Genomic DNA, 26,523 nt, shown 5'->3' on the forward strand with positions numbered 1-26,523 from the left:
TCCCATCCAGTCAGCCACGTCCACCCAATGGGCCACGCCCACCTGGCACACAACGATACATAAGTGGGTTTTGGGTTGCAGTTTGGGCACTGGGTCTCTTAAAAGGTTCGCCATCACTGTTCTACAGCAAGTACCATTAATGGGGGAGGGGGAAAAGCGTGCTACTCTAGGAAGGCATCTGTGATTGATCTGATTAATTTTACAGATTTCTGCGTTGAAATTATGGACATGGCTAACACGGTTCAAAAGGAATCCTTTTTTAAAAAAATTGCTGCCCAGAGACATAAGTGGGTTTTGGGTTGCAGTTTGGGCACTGGGTCTCTAGAAGGTTCACCATCACTGTTCTAGAGCAAGTGTCATTAATGGGGGAGGGGGGGGGAAGCGTGCTACTCTAGGAAGGCATCTGCGATTGATCCGATTAATTTTACAGATTTCTGCGTTGAAATTATGGATACGACTGACACGGGAGCAAGTACCATTAATGGGGGAGGGGGAAAAGCGTGCTACTCTAGGAAGGCATTTGCGAATGATCTGATTAATTTTACAGATTTCTGCGTTGAAATTATGGATACGACTGACACGGGAGCAAGTATCATTAATGGGGGAGGGGGGAAAAGCGTGCTACTCTAGGAAGGCATTTGCGAATGATCTGATTAATTTTACAGATTTCTGCGTTGAAATTATGGATACGACTGACACGGGAGCAAGTACCATTAATGGGGGAGGGGGAAAAGCGTGCTACTCTAGGAAGGCATCTGCGAATGATCTGATTAATTTTACAGATTTCTGCGTTGAAATTATGGATACGACTGACACGGGAGCAAGTGTCATTAATAGGGGAGGGGGAAAAAGCGTGCTACTCTAGGAAGGCATCTGCGATTGATCCGATTCATTTTACAGATTTCTGCCTTGAAATTATGGATACGACTGACACGGTTCAAAAGGAATCCTTTTTTTTTTTAAAAAAAAAATTTTTGCTGCCCATTTGTTCTCCAGAGAAAGAGAGCATAGAGGGGCAAAAAAAACAACATTCCGCTCTTATTATCATCATAAACCTACGAAAACCTTTGTGTGTAGCGGGGTGGCTGGTAGGTACTGAGTAGGAGGAGTGACGAGAGGGAGGAGGAGGAGGAGGAGGGACTACGAACCCTGAAAAGCTGAGAGTGCCATAGCTTAGAGAACGAGAGACAGCGCTACACGGAGCAGGCTGCACTTCCACTACTCCGCCTAACATTCGGGAGAGAGAGAGAGAGAGCGGAGAGAGAGAGGAGAGAGGGAGCGAGCGAGAGGAAGCGAGACCGGAGACGTTCATTGACATAAAAGTGAAGACGTTCTCTCGGTTGCAACAAATAATAATAAGGAAGCGAGATCGAGCAAGGAAAACGAGATCCAGAGTTCTGCCTTCTCTCCCTTACGCTCTTAAGAATCCGCGATTCATTCTTCTATTTGCCCACTATTTATATATTCCCCTTCCCCTGATCTGCCGAGAAATTTCTTCGTTTAAAAGAACTTGGATTTTGCCCTTTTTGGTGCGGGCGGGGGGGGGGAGGAAAAAAAAAGAAAGAAGAAGAAGGGAGAGGGAAGTTTTGAAAGCCAAGAAGAAGGGGCCCGAATCGAACCGGGCTGAATGAAGAGTTCTTCCTAAAACTGCTGTTTTTAAAACAACCCCAACCATCCAACTTTTAGAGCTGGGAAGCAGCAGCGAGTCGTATATAGCCGCTGTAAGATCCGAGAGCTTGGAAAAAGGGGAAGGAAACAAAAAATGCACTGAAAGTTTTGGCAAACTTTTCTTCTTCGTCTCGGGTTTTTCTTTCTTTTTTTTTTTCCCCACCCACCCACCCGGTGCTTGTGTGTGGCGGTGAGAGCGAGCGTGCTCGCGTGGGGTTGTCTTGCCACCGAGGGCTGGAGTGCGCCTGGAGAAGGGGAAGGAGGAAAATCGGTTACTATTCGCTGTGCTGCTGGGGAATTTTTTTTTTTTCCCTTTTCCTGGAGAAGCGCCGGTTCGGAGCCGAGCTGAGCCGAAGACCACCCCCCCGAGCGCTCGGGCAAACGGCGGACAAACTACCAAGTCTCCGGGCCCTCGGGAGAGCCGAGCTTATGGACGGCTGAAAAACCAGAGTCTAATATTCTGGCCCCCCCTCCCCCTTCGACCCTTCAGCTCGATCGCAGCCACCGCCGAGCCAAGAAGAGAAGGCTTAAAAAAAAGAGAACCCGACCGAGCCGATCCACCCCTCGCTCCTTGGAAATCATGAACTTTCTGCTCACTTGGATCCATTGGGGGTTGGCGGCGCTGCTTTATTTCCACAACGCCAAGGTAAAAAAAAGGGGCGGGCGGGCGGGAGGATCTGGGGCGACGGGGAAAGCCTTCCTCCTCCTCCTCCTCCTCTTCCTCCTCCGCGTGGCCTGTTCGCCGCCTGTTAACGCTGAACGTGCGTGACGAGCGCGCGAAGTGATAGCGGGGAGCGGGGGGGGGAACCCCAAAGGGAGCCCCCCCACACACACGCACGCACGCACGCGCGCGCGCTTTCCGATGAGCCGCGATCCGGAGGCGCCAGACTTAAGATAGACCTAAATCCCGGTCGGGTTGCTGGCGCTCAAGCCGCCGGTGGCTTGGTTGACCTTGGTGAGAGAGGGCACGCGGCTCCCTCGGCTCCGGACGCTCTTCGGGGCTTTTCCGACAAAAGAGCGGCCGCCGATCCTTTGGAAGCCGAGCGAGCGAGCGAAGCCCCTGCGTGGGGTGGCGTTTTAAGCTGACTGCGCCGCCCGCGTGGGGCCTGCGCGTGTGCGATCGCGGGGGGGGGGGGTGGGTGGGAAAGAGAAGAGAAGTAGATCGGAAACTGTTTGCCCACCCCGGCACGTTGCTTAGGCTTAGAGTCCAGGGGTCTTCAAACTTGGCCCTTTTATGACTTGTGGACTTCAACTCCCAGAATTCCTCAGCCAGCTTTGCTGGCTGAGGAATTCTGGGAGTTGAAGTCCACAAGTCATAAAAGGGCCAAGTTTGAAGACCCCTGGCCCTTAAACCGTTCCGAGTAGGCTTCCTACGCTTCCTGTCTGGGGAAGCTGGGTAGTTTTGGAAACCTGGTGTTGTTTTTTTTAATTTTATTTTTTGGAAAGGACGCCCTACGGAGGAGGCACGTCTCTGCACCGTCACTGATCGGAGCATAGAGGCTGACTTCTTGTAACAGCAGCAGCAGCAGCGCACGCTGCGCTCTCTCTCTCTCCCTCCCTCCCCCTGCTCCTCCTGACATTGCAAAAAGCCGTGTTTTTTTGGCTTGTTTGCTTTTTAGTTAGGCAGGTTGACTGACCGGAGTTCAAAATTCCTGGCTTTGCAAAAAGCAAACAGAGATCAAAAGAGCGCCAAATGAATTCTGTGGCTCTTCCAGATTGATTTACAGACGGAACGACCCTGCTGAGTTTCCATAAATAAGAGCTCCTTCTCCCCGTACGGTTTCCTGCTTCTAAACTCCTCTCATCTTTAGTCGTTTCCTTTTTGATAAAAAGTACGGTAAAGGCCGTTTCCCCGAAGACCCCACCGCTAGCCAGGAGCTTTTGACTTGCTCTTTAAAGGAATTAAATAAGTTGGATGGTTGTAGCGGTTGCTTGGGTTTATCCCCTGTTGGCTCTTAGGTGGTTGATTCACAAGAAAGGGGGTGTGGGTTAATTTTCTATGGTGGTTTGCCTTTGGAAATTTAAGGGGAGAGAAGTGAAGTCTTAAAACCCCCACTTCAAATGCAGGCATTCTGCCCTTTGCCACTTTTCACACATCTTGGACCAAAATCTTGTCCTCTATAGCCAGTAGGTCACTTGGTGGCATCAAGTTAAACAAGAGTGTAGAAAAAAGTTATAACTTTTTTTTTCAGCTGTAGATATAAGATATCTGCCGTTTCAGATTTGTCTGGTTCGATGTCACAAGCGTTCCAAGCTAATTTGTTCAAGTCCAGCTTTGCTGCGAGTGACAGCAGCACATTTATCTGTACAGGACAGGAGGTGTTTTTGAGGAAAACTTGTGAACAGGTTAATCTGAGATGGCCATGCTTGCTTTTGAAAATGATCCTCAGGTTAATACAGTTTTGCTCAAGCTTACTCAGCCTGGATTTACAGATTCTGTCATCCTAAACTGGCCAGTGATAGGAGATTTCGTCCAGCACCTTTGGATGCCATTAGATTAAGAAATCTGATTAATGCATGAAGTACTGTGAAGACAAGTAAAAACAGAATATTAAAAAAAATACAGAGAGGGAGAATAGGTGGAATGCTCAAAAATATAGATGACTTTTCCCCCCAAATAAGTAGAGAGAGGATCCTCAACTCTTATGACCTCACCATCATTTGGGTAAATTGCTAGGTGCCATATTATAATATTATATATTACCAAGCCAAAGCAGTTACAGTATATGAAGTATGAATCTCTGGGGAGCACAAAACGAATGCATTTGCACTTTTTGACCCCAGTAAGTTTTGAAAGCTTAAACTATATTGGAAACATGGAAGGAAAAAACTGTTGGTAAGAAGAGAATTAAGTTATTCTGTGTGGTGTGGCTCCTTAAAGGAGCGTGGAAGACAAGTGTAATCTTTTGCTGAAAGTGAGATAGTGTTAATGTAAGTTATTTGGGACTACTAATCTCTATTAATATATAATGCAAACTTATTTCATAGCTTTAATGCTTTTTTATTAATTATAAGGTAATGATATTAGGAGCTGATTGTTTTATTTATCTTACTGCTTTATTGGATTGTTTTTCACTGCCCAGATTTTGGTGAAATGGGCAAGCTATATAAAATTGCTAAATAAATAAAATATATCCAGCCTTGACTTGTTGAATAAAGTCATAGTTAACTTGTTTTATGTATTATGTGAAGTTTTAACTCATGGTTGACACACCATAGTGGCTGGATTCAAAAAAAGCAATCGGTCAAAGCCAGACAAGTCACAGTATAGCTTAATGTAAGTTGTGAGCTCAAAACTCAGGTGATGGAAATGCAGGCATTGATTTCCTCATCTCTTGGCTGTAATAAAGGTGCAGTTTCCCCCCCCCCCCAGTGATTAATTACCGGTACTTTTGAAAGTGTTAACCTTTGGAGTGAAGCATGTGTTAATGGTGAGAAGACCCATGGATGAAAAGACTGAAGATCCAATCCAAAACATGCCTGCCTTTAGTTTTGCTACATTGGCAGTACTTAGTCCCCTGATGTAATCCTTTGTGATACCGGTACTAAGTGTGTTGCAGTGAGCAAATCCTGGGGCTTCCTCTCAAGACATCTTTCTGGTAGAACTGAGCAAAGATCAAACAGTAAAGGGTGGAAACAAGAGCGTGTGACCAGACTGCTAATGATCTCACAGCCGTCATCAGCCTTTTGCTCAGGCCACACGGGCTCCTGCTTCCTTCCCAGCTGCCTCTTCTGAGGGGAGGCAGTGGGTCACCTTCCTCCTTTTAGCTATGCAGCTGAAGGTGGAAATCATCTTCCCGACACAAAAGTGGACCTTGCAGCCCTCTTCCGTGTATCCTAGTCATTTTCTGAACTCGTTTTTCTCTCTTCTTTGTGCCATGTCAGAAATCCCTCCCTTATTGGGCCATTGCGCTTTCTTTCTCCTTTGAGTGCATAGCAGGGGGAGGAGGAGGAGAACTGCAGCATTTAGGCAGAAAATATTAGAGGAGGCTTTCTCTCTCTCTCTCTCTCTCTCTCTCTCTCCCCCCCAGCACCTAGGATGGCATGGGTTTTTAACTCTAGTCCCAGGGGCCCTCCCAAAGTGGCTGGATCGCTTGCTCCACTCCAAAACTGTTACAAAGCTCTTTTAATGAGGCTGCTGAGATTAAGGGGAGGGGGAGGAGAAAGCTAGAGAAAGAATGGTTATGATGTGAAAGAATAGGAAGTGTGTGTGTGTCTGTGTGTGTGTAGAAGCAATGTACTGAGTTAACCTTTTACTTGCTTCATATAGGAATGAGTAGGATATAAGAATAGAATTGCCAGCTCCCTGCCAACCTGCTGTTGCTCAGGCCTTAAAGGAGATACTTCTCCTACTGTCTGTGCTGCTGAAAACTCTATTTAACAGGAGACAATTAAGTGTCTTAATGGGGAAACAATGAGTAAAACCTCAGGCCAGGGAAAAGAGATGGGTACAAGCAATGTGACCTTCAAACTTGTCCCTCGAGAAAAAAAGTTTGTTTTGTCCTTCCTTTGATGGGAACAGGGAACATTTAGACCCTTCATCTAAGCCCTGATACTTGGGTTAACGGAGCCTGTCAGCGTTGGCCAGAGAAAATGTAATTCATAGGCGTACGAGCAGAGAAGAACCTTCAGATTTCTCAAATGGATTCAAGGTGACTCTGCTGCATAAATAGCTCCTAGATTCAAAGGCAGATTTATTTATTTATTTATTTATTTAAAAGGCAAATGGGATGAGCAGTGGTGTGAACAGATTGTACATGATGGCTAATGGGGTTCCTTTTCCTTGTCTGATTGGTGAATGTACTGCTTAGTTTCTGCTTGTTGAGAAATAGTAGTTTAGCCTTGATAGGCAGTTTGAAAGGGAGAAAAAAGAGACAGATGGACACAAACCATACCAAGTCCCCATTTGTGATCTGGAATCTCTTCTAGTGATTTTTCAGGTCTCTCTCTCTCTCTCTCTCACACACACACACACACACACTCACACACACACACACACACACAGAGAGAGAGAGAGAGAGAGAGAGGGAGAGAGAGGGAGAGAGAGAGAGCTGTTTTGGACAAGGTGAAGAAGCAGCAAGATACTTCTCGGGGGCAACTTTAGGTCAGAAGTAAGGAACAGTTTCTAGCTGATGCCACATTTGAAGAATGAAAGCTGGGGCTGTCTCCTTCCCCAGAGCCCTGACCAAGTTATGGCAGGGCTGCATGCTTAGCTGCTCAGTCAGGGCACTTGTGGGCAGCATGCTTGCCACAGTCTCATCCTGCAGATGGAGGAATCCCAGGACAGCCTGCCACAGCCTGCTGGCTCATAAAGACTACGTGCTCTACGCGATGCTAGAGAAATGGGCGGACACCTGCCTGACAAGGAGCTGTGGCAACTTGCCACCTCACCAGAGAGAGCTGCCTGTCTGAAGCGTCTTTCAGATGCAACAGAGGCTGTGCTGGCCCATGAAGCCCTTAGTGATTAAGCTTTGACTTCCCCCATCTTGTTTGTAAAGTTGCTGTGACCTTCACCCAGAGATAGAAAAATCTTGTCAACTTAAAAAGGAACATTGTCACCTGTGTGCTGCCAGACTCCTGTCTCTGCAGATCCAAGTGATTCTATCTGTTGGGCCATCCAGTAGATCAGACATGTCAAACTCATGAGGTCACGTGATGTGCGACATATCAGAGCTTTTTTGCCATTGCTGGCAATGGGGTGGGTGCAGTTTCTTCATGATGCGTCTGGCCTGTGGGCCGGCAGTTTGACACCCTTGCAGTAGATCAATCCTCCCAACTCCTGGAGTTCCTAGACATTGGCCGTGTGGGCTGGGAGTTCTTGGAAATGTAGACCCAAATCAGGTAGGGGATACCAGGCAACAAATAGATGAGCCTGTTACCTGTGAACCAACTGGATTGCTCTTGAAATCCACTGGCTGATTCTGACTCCATAATTTGCAAATCAGAAAGGCCTGATGCTTCTTCCTCTCTGCTGAAACTGTGGTAATGACCTTGGCTAAGTACCACAGGGGTATGAAACACATTCAGATTCCTTGTCATTTTTAGAATCTCACCAATATTGTTTTCTCTTTTGCCAGTCACCTCCCCTGTTCAGATTTGTGTTGTAGATTTTAATCTTAATAATAATAAATGCTTTAAAGCAGATCATTCTGCTGCCTAGAAAAGTGAGGGTGCTATCTGAGAAAACTTTTTGAGTTCTCCTTTCTGTTCCATGCACAGAAGGCAGACATATAAGCTTAATTGATTTTTACTAAATAGAGATCTTGCTTTCTCACATTTATATCTCAGAGGACCTTCCTTGTCTAGAGTATGATAATAGCCTAAATCTACTTTTACTTACATACTTAGAAAATGACAACTCAATGTTTTGCTAGTGTAAAATCTGTATTTCCCCAATGTCTCAGTATATTTCTTAGCTCCCTTTTAGGCATTGAAAGTTCTGTGATATCTTGCTATAGTATCTTCCCCTGTAAAATAGCTCCATTAGCACTGAATCATAAAAACAAATGTAGTAAGCCAGATAAAATGCAATTTCAAAAGTCAATGATTATTTAACCTTTTAGACAACGGGTAAGCCACAGTTTGCCAACTTGGCACTTTCCAGGTGTATGGAATCAAAGTGGGGATGCTGGCATGGTATACAATATTTTTAAAAGTAGCTGGATGTGGAATCTGGCCACGTACAGTATATTTTGTAGACCTCCACTGAAACAGAAGCAAAAAGTCTCCATTAAGTTCCATATTTCCAAGAAATGTTTGGTTCACAATTCAGGTGCATTTTTCTTTGGATTTTCTGCAGAGAAATGGTTATTAGAACATAATTGGCATAGGCCATTTTTGGTTTCCTTTTGTATTCTGCAAAGTACAACAGATTCTGACCTTTGTTACTCAAACCTACAAAGTGACTAAGATTGAAAAAGAGCTTCAGGGTTTGTAGGCTGAGGGCACCGGATTTGTGTTCTGATTAGTTCTATGTTGGTTTTTCAGGTGTTGCAGGCTGCTCCTGCCCAGGGGGATGGAGACAGGCAACAAGGTGAAGGTAAGTGCTGATAAATTCCCTGATAAATATAATAATAAGAAGGTGTTGATGATTTGAAGAGGAGGAGATGAACTGGCACCAGTCCATTAGCTGGACCGCTGGGGAGGGAATCCTCACTTACGTTGCTAACATTTGGAAAATGAATTTATGTGAGGGTGTGGGATGAAGGTGGTGTTGGACTGTAATTCTGTGGACAGAAACAATGGAAGTGACTTCACTAACTGGAGTGAAGTAGACTAAAGATTTCCAGCATGACTACACTGGAAATGTTTAAGTGAAGACAGTGGGGGATTCTTAGTTGCCAGGTTTGACATATTGGGTTTCAAGATTTCCCAGTATTTTTTTTATTAAGCAGCTGCAGTTATGCACAACAGTGTTTTGCTCTAAAGGAGAAATGAGATAACACCATGTTTTTATTAAACTTCAAAGAACAACCTTATCAACCCAGATGTGTTAAGCGTACAGCTGCAGATCACACAGGCTGTGAATGGCAGGAGTTCAATCTACATGGAGAATATCCAGCTAAAGAAGCTTGTCAGGGAGAATATATTGGATTGGAATGTTGGCATTTTAGTCTTTTTTAAACCTTACTTAAAAACTAAGATCAGCCATCTCAGCAACTCTGGGAATAATAGTTGGAGGAATTTACCATGATTTTCAAAGTGAAGTCACTTTGAAAATTTCCTGTTTCTCATCTTTTTGCTGACAGACCTTTGACCCATGTTGTTTTGCTCAGATGCAAACTAAAGTTATCAAATTATCAGTGCTTAAGTTTGCAAGGATCATGGCACTGGCCAACTGAAAAGATAATTTTCAGAAACAATTATGAGAAGGTTGATCCATCTTTTTAAAGGCCACTGTGCTACATGCCTATGGGGGACTATACTCTACTGAAAGTAATGGTGATTTCTTCTGCATAAATATATGCAGCATTTGCTGTTTAGAAGAATTGCCTGCACCTTAAGAGACTCTGGGAGCATTTTTGCAAATAGGCCATTATAACCAACTGCATGCACTTGTGCATTGTTGGACATTTTATTTGAATATGTCAAAAAATGGAATAGATCAGCCATGTTCAGCTAGCTCCTGAATCTGCATCTGTGGAAATGATTGCCCACACTGGATGAGTATTATGGAAGCTGCAGTTGGGAAGCTATCAGGTTGAAGTAGGTTGTTACAAAAAGTTATGTTATGTCTGGAGCCAGGATCTTCTGATTTTGGCAGCGTGGGTCTAAATGCATTTGTCTTTTAGCCAAATGCTTACTAGACTTGGATCTTGCAAGAAATTTCTCATAAGGAAATTCCTCAGCAAAAAACTAATTTGTGAAAATATTTAGTAACCTTCAAATCTTATATAGTACTTTGCAAAATATGTGGCAGGAAGGAAGGAAAGGAGGAGATGTAGAAATCAGGCATACTACAGTAAAGAAATTGAGAGGGATTCAGGGAATAATAGGTACTGGCAAGAGGGTAACACCTATTGTTTCACAGTACAGAGAGCAACAGTTTAAACTTAGTATCAATCCTCACAGCCTTTGAAGCTTCAGGCAGTAGAAGTTCACCTAACTTGGGAGATTTATAGCAAACAACTTGCTTTCCACAGTGTGAAATTCTGCTGTGGAATCTCTTTAGTTTGGGGCATTCAGGGAGTGGCACTTGCTGCTGTTATTACAGTTAGACAGCAGCAGGGGGCGGCCTTTTCTCTTACCACAGCTAGTTTCAATTGCAATCAAGTTTTTTGGCCTGGTGAACTTGGAGGAGTGTTGTCAGAGTCTTAGGGGAGCATAACTTTGTAAGAGCACACCCTTATATTGTAATCTAACTGCTGTTCTGGTTTTAACATTTTTTGCCCTGAAAATGAATACATGGCGGTTCCTTTTCCTGCGTATGTGAGAAAACAACTTCATGGCAGGTTGATCTTTAAACTGCTTGGCCCTTTATTTTGAACTGCAAATGCATGAATAACATTCAAGCATTGGCTTGTATTTTGTGGTTGTTAGTCTGTCACAAAGGAGTTGTTTGGATTTCTTTGAGCTCCGGGACTGATACAAACTCTGCGGAATGCTGTATTTCAGAAAAGGCCAGCAAGGTTTTTGCACGTTATCATCATTACATTTTTCCTTTTGCTTAAAGGTTAGGCGTTATGTCACCTATTCAGCCAGTAGCCAGGTAAAACCAGGCTTTCTGACTTAAGTCCTGATCTGATTGACATAACTGAATATCAAGAGATGTGATTAGCAAGCAACTGCAAAACATTTGCTGCATTAATGTTGCACAACTAGGTATAAAGATCTGAGGTTTCTGCAGGACCATAGAATAGCTTGGTGGGGGGACTCATAGTGAAGCTTTAAAGATGCAGATGATCAAGTTGCACTATTTAAGACTTCACATTATTACATGTTAAACTGCAAATGAGAAGGCCAGCAACCAAGTAATTGTCTCTTTCTGCTGCGTTATCAGTGACCAGTCTCTCTTAAATAGAGATTGATAAATATCACGTAATTTCCCTTGTTCTTGCATTTGCATCTTAAAAGTTAGAATAGTTAGAGTACTCATATCTCTGTTATTTTGCACCATTTTTCCTGTTTGAATATCATTCATATGAAAGGATAGAATATAGAATAGAATAGAGCTGGAAGGGTCCTTAGAGGTCTTCTAGTCCAGCCCCATGCTCGAGCAGGAGAAGCTATATCATTTCAGACAAGTGACTGTCTAGCCTCTTCTTAAGAACCTCCAGTGATGGAGCACCCACAATTTCTGGAAAGCGACAAAGCAATTTCTTACCTTTTTTTCTGTTGATGTGGCTGCATTGAGTCTACTCTTGTAGTGTTCTGTTGCTAACAGATTGGCAAGTTAATTTAAGAATGTTACTTCCAAATGAGGCAGAAGAATAATGCTTTTTGCTAGAATTATAATCTTAATGGAGTGTGCCAGCAACGGAGTTTACTGTTCTAGTAATATTCTAGGGGGCATTCTGTGTTTGATATCATTGAGATACTAACCTAAATTTCATGTTTATACATTTGAAAGTGGTGAAGCAAAAATAAAAACTCTGTAGAAGATGCTAAATGTCTGCCAGCTATATGTGGACATAGGATGCATCTCTTTGGATGATCCACGGATTATAAAAAAAAATCCTGCATCATTTAGGACAGCCATTTAGTTATCTTTAGATAGATGGTGAGATGGGCAGTACGTAAATTTAATAAATTGTGATGAAGTTAAAGGGTAAATTAGTGGCTCAGGCAAAGACAATAGGTACCCCATGACTTTCATACTGAGCTCTGTTTGGGGATACATCTCCTGCACTGTGTATGTGGGTTGTAAGATTTCATTACGTAGGGAAAAAATCTGTTGAATTTGTTTCACAGCACGAGAGTCAAGTGTTTGAGATGCTCAGTCTTTGTCCATTAGTTTTCTTCTGAATGCAGATGCATAAGGAGGTAGATAATAATGCTTTCAACTCAGCGTTATTATGGCAAAGTTTCTTGCGCTCTTAACGCTCAGCAAGAAGTGAATAACCAGCCAGGTGTTACATGTCTGGCTATGTGTCGGCAAGTTTTCCCAGACACTAAATTGTTTAATTCTCCAGTTTATAGATAGCCGCATTTTAAGGTTAAGGTCAACCTGAAGGAGGAGTTGGCCCACACTAATCCCACAAGTCTTGCTAGAGCTTGGACTGGACAGACTGGACAGAAGGTTGCTGTGGATGGAAGTGCTCCTTCTGAGCTGGAGATCGCCCATCACTACACATTTTTTTTTTCTCTCTGGGCAACTGTCTCTTTAAATAGGCACTTCGGCTGGGCAGCCGGTAGAAATCCTGGACAGGCTTCTCCTCAGATGGTGGCCCTCTCAGTCTCACATGACCAAGAATTAACTTTCCACAATTATCAAGAGCACTCTGTCTCTCCTTCCCTCTCCCCACCCCCAGCACGTGCCTGCGCTTCAGTGGAGCAACCTTTATGCTGGTTTGTCACAGGTTCAGGACTGTTCAAAATGCTTACTTGGTTTCTGGTTTTTCCATGATGCAAGCAATTCGTGCTTTTTATCACACTGGGTTATCAACGTAGACACTGCAGGCCTTGGAAGGCAAAACAAAACAAAACACTTAGGTCAAACAGTATCTCCCGCTTCTCTTAAGGACTCCATTAGCTACTTCTAATGTGCCTGTTGGAGGAACAGACAGAAGCCCACGTTTTCTTTAAAAAACCTCTTAATTCCGTTTTGAAGACAGATTTTGTACTCTTGCATTCAGCCATGTGTCTCTATCTCCTGCTTCAGTTTTGCAATGAATCATTAGTTTTAGCCTAGTCATGGTGGGATTGTATATTTGTGTGTATGTATGAATAAATTTGTTAAGGCTGGGGGCCTTGCATTCTCCCCCCCCCCATGTTGCATAAAAAAATTGGAGTGGAGTGATTTTTAGTTTCATGCACCTTTTCCTGCATATTTGGATCTGCCTTTCTCAACACTAACTGTGGGTTGTCCAGATGCTTTGGACATGACAGCTAGAATTTCAGCCATTAGCCATGCTGGCTGGTAACTGATGAAGGCTGAGCTAGATAGATGTTGGTGGCTGAGCTGGAATAAAATACATAATTTCTCTGGTAGAACCTCCCCCGCTTCATTGAAGAAGGTAATCTAAATTTATTTTATTTTATTTTTATTTTTATTCCATTTATATCCCGCCCTTCTCCAAAGACTCAGTGCGGCTTACAAGCTTAGCAGTAGCCTTCATTCTATGTATATGCCTGCTTGTTAGGGCTTTCACACACACCCCCAAGCGGCATTATTACAAAGTCAGCTTAATTGCCCCCAACAATCTGGGTCCTCATTTTACCTACCTCGGAAGGATGGAAGGCTGAGTCAACCTTGAGCCTGGTGGGATGCGAACCTGCACTAATTGCAGGCAGCTGGTGTTACTTAAGGAGGCATTAGCCCACTACTCCACCAAGGCTCTTTTAATGCCTTTCTAACTTTAGAACTTAATAATAAATATCATAATTAGGTAGATCCGGAATAAATAAGGTCCACTGAAGTTCTTTTGAACCTTAGTTTCAACGGGATTGTACCTCAATCCAATCCAGAATTACTCATATCAAATTCTACAATAATTGAAGCAAATTATGCGGTCCTTTGGGTAAATATGAAATTATGAAAATGTTTTGCTAGCCAGCCAGAGTGCACAACCCAGAATGGTGGCAACATTTTTAGAGGGAGTAGGGTGATTGTTTGTTTAGAAACATGAATGAGGGGCATTTCTGTGCTGGAGTAAAACTAAAACAAAAACGTTTTGGAGAGGGTCAGGAAATGGTATGGCGTGGGTTTATGGAAGGGAGCGGGACCTTCCCTCCCATTAAGTTCCTTGATTTTTGTGCTGAAAAGTACAAGACTAGAGTCTAGAATGAGTTTCTGCTTCTTCTCTGGCTCCTTTTTGTATAGTCTTGGCAATAGCATAGGACCAAAAGTTAAAGGAAGAAGTATATTTTCCAGCTACATGGCACTCAGTGATGAGTCCTGGAAAATGTGATATTCCCACTGCAGAAAATTTTCTGAGGAAATTGAATCTGGTCCTGCTCGACAGCTGTGCCTTTGAGAGAATCTGTTAGGCTAACATCAAATAGGAGCTGAGATATTTTACATGTGAAGGAACACTGTGTTGGAACCTCTGGGTTTCTGAAATGACCAGGTTCTGTTTCCATTCACTTCAGGGTAAAGCTTCTCTAACAAGCTGCCACCGTGCCATGAGATTTGTGGTCTTGTGAATCACTTTGATTTCCATCTTGCAAATGCATTCAATGTCTAGCTGGTTAAAATTCAGACAAGACAGATGCTAAGCTTGTCAGTGAGTCATCATATCTTGCTCATCCACAGTCCTTATAGTCTGCCTTCTTAGGCTTTAAGTACATTTTAAGTAGGCTAATGCATTTATTGAGAGCCTGTTAGGCAAGAATCCAGTAGAAGGGACAGACTTAGTGGTCCTTGTGTCTTAAGTCTATGTATGCTATATTGTAATGTTAATGTTAGACTTCACAGAATAAGTGTAACTAATTCCTCCTTTTCCTTTCCTTTCTCCCTCCCCTTTGTTTTCTAGTTATCTCATTTTTGACAGTCTATGAGCGCAGTGCCTGCAGGCCAGTTGAGACCATGGTAGATATTTTCCAGGAGTATCCTGATGAGGTGGAATACATCTTCAAACCATCCTGTGTAGCCCTGATGAGATGTGGAGGATGCTGTAATGATGAAGCGCTAGAATGTGTGCCTACAGAGGTATACAATGTCACCATGGAGGTGAGACTATAGTTAAACAGTCAAGGGGACTTTTGACCTGCAGTTTTGTCTTGTTTTCTTTAATAAATTCCACTATGGATGGTTTTTATAATTTGGGAAGGATCAATGGGTGGTCTTGGACCACATCCAGCTCCTAATATAACCACTTGTATCTGTTGGGTGTGGAAAGAATAGAGAAGGATGAATCATAGAATTATAGGACTGGAAGGGACTCAGTCTAACTCCTGGCTCAACACAGGAGCTTTATATTATTCCAGTTAAATGGTAAATATCCAGTCTAGTTTTGAAAACCTCTAGTGATAGAGCACCCACAGCACCAGGAGGTGAGGTATTCCATTGAGTAATTGTTCTCACTGTCAGAAAATTTCTTCTTACTTCTAGGTTGCATCTCTCTTTAACAAGCTTACATCCATTACTTCCTGCCCTTAGAGAATAAATAAGCCCCCTCTTCTTTGTGACAGCCCCTCAAATACTAAAGACTGTAATTATGTCCTCTTCCCCCCCTCCCCCCAATCCTTCTTTTCAATAGGCTAGACATGCCTAGCTTTTACTTATTTTTAATGTGACCAGAGTAATGTGACTAGGTCATGTTGTTCCTGGGCAATATGAGTAGGTCAGAAGTGCTTCTGAGATTATAAAAAGTGCAGCCTAAATATAAAAACAAAAACAAAAGTAAGTCCCCCCCCCCAACAAAACAGAACAGAAAAGTAATTGCCCTGGTGGGCTTTGTTATTTCAAGAACTATAAATGCGGCCTTGACTACTGTGGTGCTCTCATGTTCTCCAAAGGGAAGGATTGAAAAGTGAAGTGATGCTTTGTACACATTCATTTAAACCTGAATATAATTTTCCCTGAAACTTCAGAGACAACTTTTTGTCTATACTTCTATATACATATGTACACACAGAGAGACATATAGATCACATACTCATGTAATAACAACCTACATTTCAAGTTTCAATTTCCTGTGTGTGCTTCACTTTCTAAACATTTTAAAAAGTAGTTAGCCTGATAAACTAAATGGACAGATTATTTGCCCCCGATCTGTTATTCTATATATTCTACCTTGCTTAATTCTCTTTAAATAACACCCAAATTTTAGAATCTATATACAAGTATCAAAGGATCTGTGTGAGTTAGCCAAGACCACTTTGTTGTAAGGCAATCTGTTTTGATGAGCAGGGCAAAAAATCTTTTAACCTTTAAACTTGTGGACATGAGGCCTATTTATGAAGTAGTCCTTGTTGAGTGACTGCCTCATTTAGTGATTGTTTGCAGGTACTATAGGGATGAAAAAGTAACTTTATAACCAATCCAATTTTCAGGTTTGTAAACCAAAGGACAAGTGAAGTAGAATAATAAACATAGTCATGGTTTCACCTAATGACCGATTTGATTAACAACCAATTTGCTAAACCCAATTGTGATTTATTTTATTTATTTATTATTTATTATTTTATTAAATTTATATACCGCCCTTTCCCGAAGGACTCAGGGCGGTTTACAGGATATTTAAAACAACCAGTACAAAAGTTAAAAACAAATTAAAAAAAAGATTAAATCATCCCTAAAATTAAAAACCCCAGTTAAAAATTCTCAGCCTGGGCCGGAGAGCTCAAAGAGCCAAGTCTTCAGGTCCCGGCGAAATGTGCGAAGGTCGGATTGCTAAATGAAGACTAATTGTACTTTTTTGGGGCATGGTGTTTCATATCAGGAATTTGGCATTTCTTACTGCTTTTGAGCATTTTCCAATACACTCCTGCTCAAAACTGAGTTTCATGAGTTTAGAGCAGTGTTTCTTACACTTTTAAGATGTAAGGATTTTAACTCCTAGCGTGGCTGGCTGCGGAATTTTGGTAGTTGAAGTCCACATATCCTAAAGTTGCCCAGTTTAAGAAATACTGGTTTAGAGGGTAAAATGGGGATAGGATGGCAGTATAAGAATGCTAACTCATGTAGCCTTCATTTTGCCCCCTCTGTTTTATCGTTATTTTGCTTATTTGCTTTGTGAGATGGCTGTTGAACATTACCCATTTGGGAATGCGACTCACTGCCCTTCTTTTTTCTTTCTCCCTTCTACTGCCTTCTTTCCTTCTAGATCATGAAACTCAAACCCTTTCAGAGCCAGCATATACATCCAATGAGCTTCCAGCAGCACAGTAAATGTGAATGCAGGTGAGAACAGAGAGCTTTTCTGATTGAATCTGGAGAAGGATTATATAATTGTATCAATAGTACCCAGCTGGTCACCTGTATCCACCTGTTCACCCCAAATCTTGTGGTCTTGTTCTGTATTGGGAAGGGTTTTTTTCCTTGCTAGCCATAGGCTCGGTAATTTAATTTATGTTTTATTTTTTTATTTTTATTTTAATTCCATTTATATCCCGCCCTTCTCTGAAGACTCAGGGCGGCTTACAAGCTTAGCAGTTAGCATGTTGATTGACAGATGATGTACGTTTGCTGTCCAGTCACGGGAGGGTTTTAATTTTTCTTCTTTAGAAACCTCAGTTACATCAACACTGCTTCAGCAAGAGAAGCATTCTTATGGGTCTGCATCTGTGTCATAACATGAATGTGTGGGTATCTGGTGTGTTTACATGCTCTCAATCTCTGTCATGGAAATTTCACTGGCTGCTTGGTACATTCTTTGGGTAGGTGCAATTGAGAACCAGCAGCTAGTTAAGAAACATTGTATTGCTGTTTTGCTCCAACTGAGTAAACAGGTGGTTGGGTTTTGCCTGTGTCCCTAGGTGCTCTGATCCCTTAACCCACAACTTTTGTATTATAAGTTTACATGATCATGAAAACATGATTACAATCAAGAGAGCTACTTTGGTGTAACGGCTAAAGTGCTGGACTAGAATCCCAGAGACTGCTTAGGTGTGAAAGTGAGTTAAGTGACTTTGGGCCAGTCACTCTCAGCAGCCCAAATCATCATTACAGGTTTATTGCGGGGGAAAAATAGAAGGCAGAAACATTGTATATTTTGCCTTGAGTTGTACAAAATAACAGTGGGATATAAATCTAATAATGAATAGGTCCGTATAAGGCAGAGCTCTGATGTCAATGCAAGTTAATATTCATTTTCATGTCAATATGTACAAAATCTCCCTTCAGATTTTGGCATTTAGTCATTAATGGGCAACGGGAAATAGAGCTGGGGATATTGGAGGCAAGGCCAAAAGATGTGACTTTTTAATGCATATATTTAGGCATTAAAACAGTGTTTTAATTTGATCGGAAAGAAATGTGCTTTCTTTTCTGCCCTTGGCTGTCATAATTAAGGCCAACTTCAACAACCAGATGGTCCTATGGTATTTTAAGCTTGTGCTGCCAGATAACATTGCCAGTGTACAAGGATAATGGAATTGGTAGTCTGGAACATTTGGAAGGCTGAAACAGGCAGTGCTGGAAGACAGAAGAGCATTGTTTATATTTATTGCTCGTTCTCTTCTAATCCTGCTCCTCTTTTCTCCCACTGTAGACCAAAGAAAGAAGTCAGAATTAGACAAGAAAAGTAAGTGACCTGGATTATATCCCTCCCCTAAGTCGGTGCTGGTGATCTCCCTCCTTTCTTTCTCAGATCACTACAAATAAGAATTGGTCGTTGCTGTTCTTTAAAGAAATCAAGTGTTCATCTAAAGAATTATATCTTGAATCCATTCCTCTTAGCTACAGTCACACATGTAGCTTTGACAGCTGTGGTTCCTTTATGCTTTGAGGCCATTTTGAAACTGTTTACTTATAAAAAAAATATGTCAGGAACAGCATGGAATTAACCGAAAGCTTTTATCCCTTTTCAACCGGATTCTAGCTGATACTTTCCTTCACATGCATTTGACACCATTGCCCTCCCATCTCTTTGCTGCTTTGATGAAAACTTGCTGATGTTTACAGCAACTTTCATAGATACCTAACATTAAGGCTGTGCATGGGACCTCTGCTATCTCACTTAGAACATGGGAGTTTTGCCCTTTCATGAACCAAAAGTCATGTACGCCCAGTCAAAGAGTGGCTAGGGTTCTGATGTGAATTAACTTTGCATATCAATCATGAAAGGTGGAATAAAGAGAGTTATTTTATTGCCAGCACTCCCCAGCATGGTGCCTTTTATAGTGCTTTTGGAATATCTATCCCAGGCTATTGGTGTTTCAGTCTGGGGCCAACAAGATAGTAGTTCAAAGCATCTGGAAATACTGCATTGTGGTGACTGTAGATGGGTTGTGTGTGGGAATGGAAGTAGCTGACCTTGTAATGTGAAACTGTCATCTACCTTGAGGTTTGTGTAGTATTATTGAATGATAAAATAGAATTCTTCTCTATACATTAGCCAGCCTAATCAAAATATGGATATACTTTTTCAATTTCTAGCTTAAAAATAAATGCATGCACGCACTGTGAGGGTATATTAAGATGGTTTATGGTCCGCGAGTTGGCTTGGAAGCTGGGGGAGAAAGAGAGAAAGAGAGAGAATGGGGATTGGGGAGGATATGTTTAGTTAGTTGTGCTGTTTTCATACATGTCCTACCTTAATTGAATTCTCATGAATTCACATTGTGGAGCCATCAGTGTGGATTGCCCGGGGAAATACTGCTAGCTTGGCTTACATTCTTCTGGTGCACATGTTATTCAGCTGAATGGCAGAGTGACTCAGAGATGTAAGAGTGTTGTGATTGAGTGAGCACCGTGGCCACAGTCTTCCCTCTGGGACTATAGCTTTCCACTCCTTCAGGTGGCTTACTTTGCTCTGCAAATCTCCATATCGGTATCGGGTTCCTCTGGTTTGGGTTAAGCTGAAATTCCTCTTATGCTTGATGCCTTTTTTCATGGTGTGCCTCTGGATGAATGTGGCATTAATGAATGTAAAACTTTGCGAAAGTTTCCTGACGTAAACATGCTTTCTCTGCCCTGCTAGTAATTCTGTGTTCTTGTGATGCTTACTTTGCTTGTGGTTAGGAGAGAAAAACTGCTGCCAACCAAGAGGCTTGAACAAGATCCACGGCATATCCTGTCCATTAACCTCAGGGACTTCCTCTTTTATTACAGCATCTCCTCCTTCTAAAGTTTAAATAAACTGTTTCTAGGAAGAAAGGAGTACTTTTTGTATTAGGTTTTGTCCCAAGAATATTCCATTTTTCCACGTGCATTTCTCTCAGAATCTACTGCTGGAGCAGTAGGTACTAAGTTTCACCCTATTTTCTCCTTGGTTGGGATTGCTGCTCTAGGTCTGTGCACATTATCAAAAGCACACAGGAAGACCTTAATCTCTGTGGGTAGGAATTTGCTTTGCAGAACGTCTCAGGGTTTTTCTAGGCAGAGCTGAGAAAATCACTTGCCTGAAAACCTACCAGAGACTCTGGCACATACATAGTGTAGACAATATTAAATTAGATGAACTGGCAGACTGTTCAGTAGCGTTGGTTTCTTAGGATCACCGTTTTTAATGAAAGGGTGGAAAACCAAACCTATACGTTACTTTCTCTGGCATTTGCAGCAGGGAAGGGGGCTCAGATTCTCTGTTAAAAAAATACATTGTGTTATCTTCCAAGGAATGATAGTTAGATTAGCCCCGGTGCCTTACCTCAGACTGTAGAAGTTGGATATATTTTAAATCTCTAGTACCAGCCAGTGGGAGGGATCAGAGTTCATCTGCCTGTATGTAGTAGCTCACAGAGTTCTTGGTTGTTAGTAATGGGGTTCAGACAGGCCATAATTATCTTCCGTTCCAAGAGCAGAGCCAGAGCAGTTGAGATTGAACTGCCTGTTAGTAGTTTACCTCCTTTTTCGTAGAATGCAGAATTACCTCCCCATCTTCCACTGTTATCTGCCTCTAGGTGAACAGCTCAAAAGAGCTTTCTGATGGTTCCAGTGGGAATTCTCAGAAATAATTTGCTGAGGGTAAAGCTTGTACATGTCAAAATGAAAAGGATAAAACAAGCAGGTGCACACGGAGGCACGTTTGCCCACTGTTAAGTGTTGCCCACCTTCTTTCTCCCTTACTGAGGTTGGAGAGCCCATTCTCTCTGGGGAGCAGAGAACGGACTTTTAGGGCCCGTACTGGAGCCAAAGGAAGGCATTTCATTTTCTTAGGAAAGGAGCAGAGTTGTAGGCTGGGTCGTAGACTGGGTCATATTTGAAGTGAGACATGAGGGAAGTTGAGAGTCTTCTCAGGTTTCAACTTTTGATAGAGTTGTGTGAAGTACAGAAAGAAATTTTATTTATTGAAAAGATTTATATGGCCACCCATCTTAAAAAACCCCCACAACTCACAGCAAGAAAGAAGAAATGCCTCAACTCCAAGGACTTCTACAGTCTAGATCAGGGGTCTTCAAACTCGGCCCTTTCGTGACTTATGGACTTCAACTCCCAGAATTCCTCAGCCAGGCACGCTGGCTGAGGAATTCTGGGAGTTGAAGTCCATAAGTCACGAAAGGGCCGAGTTTGAAGACCCCTGGTCTAGATGCTTATGCTTTAGCTAAGTGCATATGGTAGCTTCTCCCTCGTTTTCTTCCTTTTTTCTCCCCCCTGTACACTTTCTGTCTGTCTGTCTGTCTCTCTCTCTCTCTCTCTTGCTTGTTTTGTTTTTCTTCCAGAAAATCAAAGCGAGAAAAGGGGAAGGGTCAAAAAAGAAAGCGCAAGAGAGGCCGGTATAAACCACAGAATTTGTACGTTTTTGCATCATGTGCTTTTAGACTCTGCCCTTTATCCATTTCCTTCTGTTCACCCCTCAAATCAAAACTCCTGCTTGCATTACATCTAATTAAACAATCAAAGGAGCAAATAATTTTCACTCACATCTCCAAATCACTTGTCGTTGTGGTTGCACTATAGTTTGGGGACATTGGGGAGCATATAGAAGCTGTGATCCTTTTTTCTTTTTCTTTGCTTGGGATTATTCTGGTTGTTGAAGGCACAGTGACCTAATGGGACAGGCAAATTTCTCTTATTTCCACTCTTGCTTTACCCCTAGAATGCTCTTACATGATTTTCCCCAACCCATTTCCATTAATTTCCTCTTGGCCTTCACTTATAAACCTATTGGTGTGGCAACAAGAGCTTCATACTTGTCTTTCATGCATGTTTGCCTGTGTGTGAGTGTATGGAGTCTGATGGCAACTACTAACCATTATCAGAGGGGAGCTAGAGGATTCTGGGAAAATTGGGGATTGTTCTCTCTTTCTCTCTCTGCTGGAATTGGGAGCCTTGTCTCTTTCTCTGCCTTTTCTATATCTCAATTCACCAAATCCTGCATTTCCAGCAATTCTCAGTTGGTGGGGTGATGCAGGTGGGGGATTTCAAGAGCTGCTGTTTTGATTCGATCCGTATGGAAAACAACGCAACTTGAATGGGAGCAGCTGGATTCTGAAGTCTGTTTCCTCTCTCTCTTTTTTTTAAGACAGGGGTTTCTCTGTAGAAAGAGTTGCCCTGGAGTATTTTTTTTTTTTGCTATTGGCTCAGAGACCTCAGTTAACAATAAGGAGGCTCTCCTTTCCACTGCAAATTGGACTAATGCAGGATTTGTGGATTGTGCAGTTGCAGAGAGCCCATTTCTGCCTTTTAAAAAGCTATTGCAAGTAAGTGTTGGAATGCCTTTGGGGAGTGTCCAACCCTCCCCCAGCAGTGCTCTAGACGTGCAGTGTTGGGAGTGGGGGTAAGGGGTGGGGGCAAGGGTTGCTTCAATGTGTAGGGTGTTGCATGTGTACATTTCTTCTCGCTAAAGCGCTGTAGCTTAGACCTCTTTCCTTTTGCCTTTTTGCAGTCACTGTGAACCTTGCTCAGAAAGGAGAAAGCACTTGTACAAACAAGATCCCCTGACCTGTAAATGTTCCTGCAAATTCACAGACTCACGTTGCAAGTCGAAGCAGCTTGAGTTAAACGAGCGCACTTGCAGGTTTGTGTCCTGAAGAATGAAAAACAGCAAATAAACCCCACATACTGCTCTCTCCAACATATTCATTCAACACACACACACACACACACACACACACACACACACAGGAATTAACTTTTGCTGGTTTCTAGTGCCATTATTCTTCTTTTCTTCTGCTTGGCCAGTTGGGAAAGAGATGGTGTAATCTGCCTAAAGTTTAAAACTTCCCTTGTTCTGGCAGAGTTGAACTGAACTGTCTTGTCAGTAGGGTGAGGATAGATAATCTAGAATACATCTCTTAGGGAACAAGGTGGCTCCTTCCACAATGCTAACGCTCAGGAGAAATCCTTAAAAGATTTTCATGCAGTCCTTGTATAGTGCAACTGGCTGTTTTAATGAGGTTGCCAGTCTTTTTTTTTTTTTTGCCTCAAAACAAAGATTTTGTCTCGATCCATTTTTAAAGTTCTACAACAGACCTGCAGTGGATTAAATCTTATGTGGGACTGAGTCATAAATCCAGACATGCATTCTTTCCTGCACCTCTCTTTTACCCCAGAATGTGTGTTTTTAAAGAAGAGTGTATGATTAGCCCTTTCCTGCTCTGTATTATTTCCGTGTATTCAGAAGAGTGAATTGCCTGGAGAAATACCTTGGCTAGAGTTCAGGTGGTCAAAGTAAAAACCCAGGATGTCTATCCCAGATGGATACCCTACCCCAGGCAGATGGCATACGGTCATCTGAGTTACCTGCTTTGTGGCTGCAAATGTCAGCCTACCCACCCCCTAAGTACGGTTCTAAAAAGGCAGAACACATTTCCTGCGACTAGATTAGATCTCTTGAGAATATTGCATGAGGCTCTACCTTTCCTAGAACATCAGAAATGCTCACCTAGAGCCAGGCTGATGGTGTTAGGCTTTATACGTGTATATATATATATCATGAAGCTCAGTTCTCTGCCTGGGCAAGGACTTGAGACATGGCTGTGTGTGTAGAGGAAACGTGAAGATCTGTAATCTGAGTGTGGATGCCTAGTACCGCAGCAAGAAGAGAGCCAGCTCTTCTTGAGTTACAGTTCACGGTGCAGAAGTAGCCCCTGGAGAGAAACCAGACAGTTGTCTGACCTTGACCTTTATAGTATCCCCTCAAATTAACCAAGGAGAAGTTTGAAATAATCCTTGAAGTAAGTGCCATGCTATTCCCAAGGGAGGAGGGGTGGGTGGGGGAAATGGCTGATTAAGAAATTGCCCCAGTGTAGGACCAAGGCCAGTATTCAGGTTGCCCTCGAGTAGTGCCAGGTTGGATTGTTTTGGCTTTGGCAGCTGCTCGGCTGCTTCAAATGAAGTCTTCACTGCAGGGAGGAAATCTGGACTCAGAGGGCACAGCTGACTCTTCGTTTCCTGGCTTTTGCACAGCTGCTATGGTTGCTGCTGTGTTTTTGGGCACTAATCTCTGCCTCTGCAAGCAGAGGAATTAAGCTCTTTGTTTCTCCCCCTTTTGCTGGCACAGGGCACCCCGGCTTGCTTTGACTGCACCTCTTTAAACACACAGCAAAAGAGGTTACTGTGGCGAACAGGTTAGGTTGTTTCTATACAGGTACGAGTGAGAGCTATGCCAGGATGTAAAAAATCAACCTTGGAGATGAAGGAGTTCTTAATAGTATTCTTATCGGTGGGGAGAAAACTGGAGGAAATGCAGTGGCTTTTTCTTTTAAGAACAAATCCTGTTGGTCCCTGTATAGGATTTTGATGTATTCTGTGGCAAAACACTTTGGCTAATCTTTTAACCCAAGAGGTTCCTTTTCACCCGTTAATGCTGTATCTATTTGAAGAATCCCACATGTTATAGTGACATAACCTCTCCTCTTCCTCTCCTCTCCCTTCACAGATGTGATAAACCAAGGCGGTGAGCAGCAAGGGAAGAAAGGGAGTGCGGGAGCAGCCTTGGTTCTGGAGCCTGACATCTCACCTGGACAGAAATTGAAAACAAACACTAATCCAAATGAACACTAAAAATGAAGGATCAGCAGCGCACAGCACTTTTGAGTATGGACGATAGACTCTGGAAGGAACATTCCCTGAGGACCCGTGCAGGATTCGCCTTTTGGTTTTGAACTGGTTTTATAGAAAAACTTTCCTTCTCATGCTGCTAAGATATAGAGCCAGGGAGAGTGGAGTGATATATGCTTGGGACTCCCAATACACATGAAGTATATGTATATGTATATGAATATGTATGTGTATATGTATATATACTGAATTTCTAAAACATTGCTAACATTATTGGTGTCTTCACTGGATATACTCAACTGCTGTGGACACAAGTGGGCTATTTGGGACATAAGAAAGAAACTACGACTGGACTCCAGTCAATACTGCTCAATATATTCTTCATACTCTTCCTGACCCTCTAAAGCCTGCTGGTCTCACTTCCTCTCCCCACTCTCCTGCCCCAGTCCCGTGCGGTGAAACATTTATATGAAAAAAGAGATGGCAGGGGATTCTCAAAATGGCACCTTGGAATACTGTGGGTCAAAAGGTCAAGGAAATAACTCTTAAATGCTGGAATCAATGAATCAATCAAATTCCCTTCTTCTTCCTTCTTGAAAATCTCTTCTGAATCTGGCTCACAATCTGCTGGCTTCACTGAGGCGTTGGTGTATATTTTTGTATTGACTTGCTGCAGGAACATTTTGCCACAGATAACGTGTTTTGGCCTTAATGAATGGGAAATGGCTGACGTTTGGACTTGTCAGCTCAAGGAGGCATCCCTGGAAACCTGCCATCCCTCTTGGCTACTTAAATAATGGATGTCATATTGGCAGAAGGAGACAGAGGAAAGAAGGGGGGAGTAACAAGAGAGCCGGGCAGTTGAACCAGCACTGTCAACCATCATTATGCACAGAGCTGCCACTGAAGATACTTCTGGAACTTCTCTGGAAAGGGATATTAATCTAAAGTATATATGCGCAATAGACAGGACGTGTGAGTGTGTGTGAGTGAGGGGGTATATACATACAACTGTATAGGGTTTTTTTTTCTTTCCTGCCTAATAAGTTTAAAATTAGCTTGTTACATTTTGGGCCTTTGAGGGAAAAGCTGGTGAGAGCTTACTCTTTAGCATTGTAAATTTATTATTCTCAGTCTTGTACCATGAATTATATTAAGACACAGTGTTCTTTGCTGGACTTGTGATGTAGGACTTATTCCACCACAAAAAAAAATAGCATAGAGTCTCCCCACTGTCAGTAATATCTGGATAATTTGGCCCATCCACCCAGATGTGACTTGCATGAAGGGTCACTGGGGCTCTCTACATTGAATTCCAGAGTTACTCTGCTCCCAGTGTTGACAGAAGAACTGAATTAAAGAGGGACCTTGTGTTGCATTCTAAAGCAACCCTCATGACTTCCTCACTTAATATTCTACAGTTATGTTACAGATAATATGGGGAATGGGAGGTGCAGAGTGATTTTGGGGCAGTTCTAAAGGTGGTGTCCAGTTATTCACTGCATGAGCTGAAATAATGTTAAATAACACTGCTTCTGAAGCAGATTTAAGAAGGAAGACAAAACCACCATGCTTCCCTCTGTCCTTAAAGTTGTGCCAATTCCCAAATTAGGCAACTCACCTTGACTTTGACCTTTACTTTTGGAGCG

General features: G+C 42.6%; 1 protein-coding gene across 3 annotated transcripts; it reads left to right on the forward strand.

Annotated features, from left to right (window-relative positions):
- The first annotated feature begins 713 nt into the window (after nt 1-713).
- On the forward strand, nt 714-25,730 carry VEGFA (vascular endothelial growth factor A). 3 transcript variants are annotated; one of them, XM_083371238.1, is made up of 8 exons: nt 714-2,314; nt 8,656-8,707; nt 14,802-14,998; nt 17,097-17,173; nt 18,483-18,515; nt 21,592-21,663; nt 22,758-22,889; nt 24,753-25,730. In XM_083371238.1, the coding sequence occupies exons 1-8, from the start codon at nt 2,249-2,251 to the stop codon at nt 24,772-24,774; spliced, it is 651 nt and encodes a 216-aa protein (XP_083227364.1). In that variant the 5' UTR covers nt 714-2,248; the 3' UTR covers nt 24,775-25,730. The 3 variants fall into 3 exon arrangements, with proteins under 3 accessions (XP_083227364.1, XP_083227366.1, XP_083227365.1); XM_083371239.1 differs by lacking the exon at nt 21,592-21,663 and having other exon boundaries at nt 724-2,314; XM_083371240.1 differs by lacking the exons at nt 21,592-21,663; nt 22,758-22,889 and having other exon boundaries at nt 720-2,314.
- The last annotated feature ends 793 nt before the right edge of the window (nt 25,731-26,523 follow it).

The sequence above is a fragment of the Vipera ursinii genome (assembly GCF_947247035.1).
Source record: "Vipera ursinii genome assembly, chromosome: 1".
In the NCBI taxonomy this organism is placed as follows: domain Eukaryota; kingdom Metazoa; phylum Chordata; class Lepidosauria; order Squamata; family Viperidae; genus Vipera; species Vipera ursinii.

What these genes read in the sequence shown, in the direction of transcription:
- VEGFA (XM_083371238.1), top strand. Translation starts at nt 2,249, where the DNA reads ATGAACTTTCTGCTCACTTGGATCCATTGGGGGTTGGCGGCGCTGCTT. An exon ending in TATACAATGTCACCATGGAG is followed by an intron (nt 14,999 to 17,096) that starts GTGAGACTATAG and finishes CTTTCCTTCTAG; the next exon opens with ATCATGAAACTCAAACCCTT. An exon ending in TTAAACGAGCGCACTTGCAG is followed by an intron (nt 22,890 to 24,752) that starts GTTTGTGTCCTG and finishes CTCCCTTCACAG; the next exon opens with ATGTGATAAACCAAGGCGGT.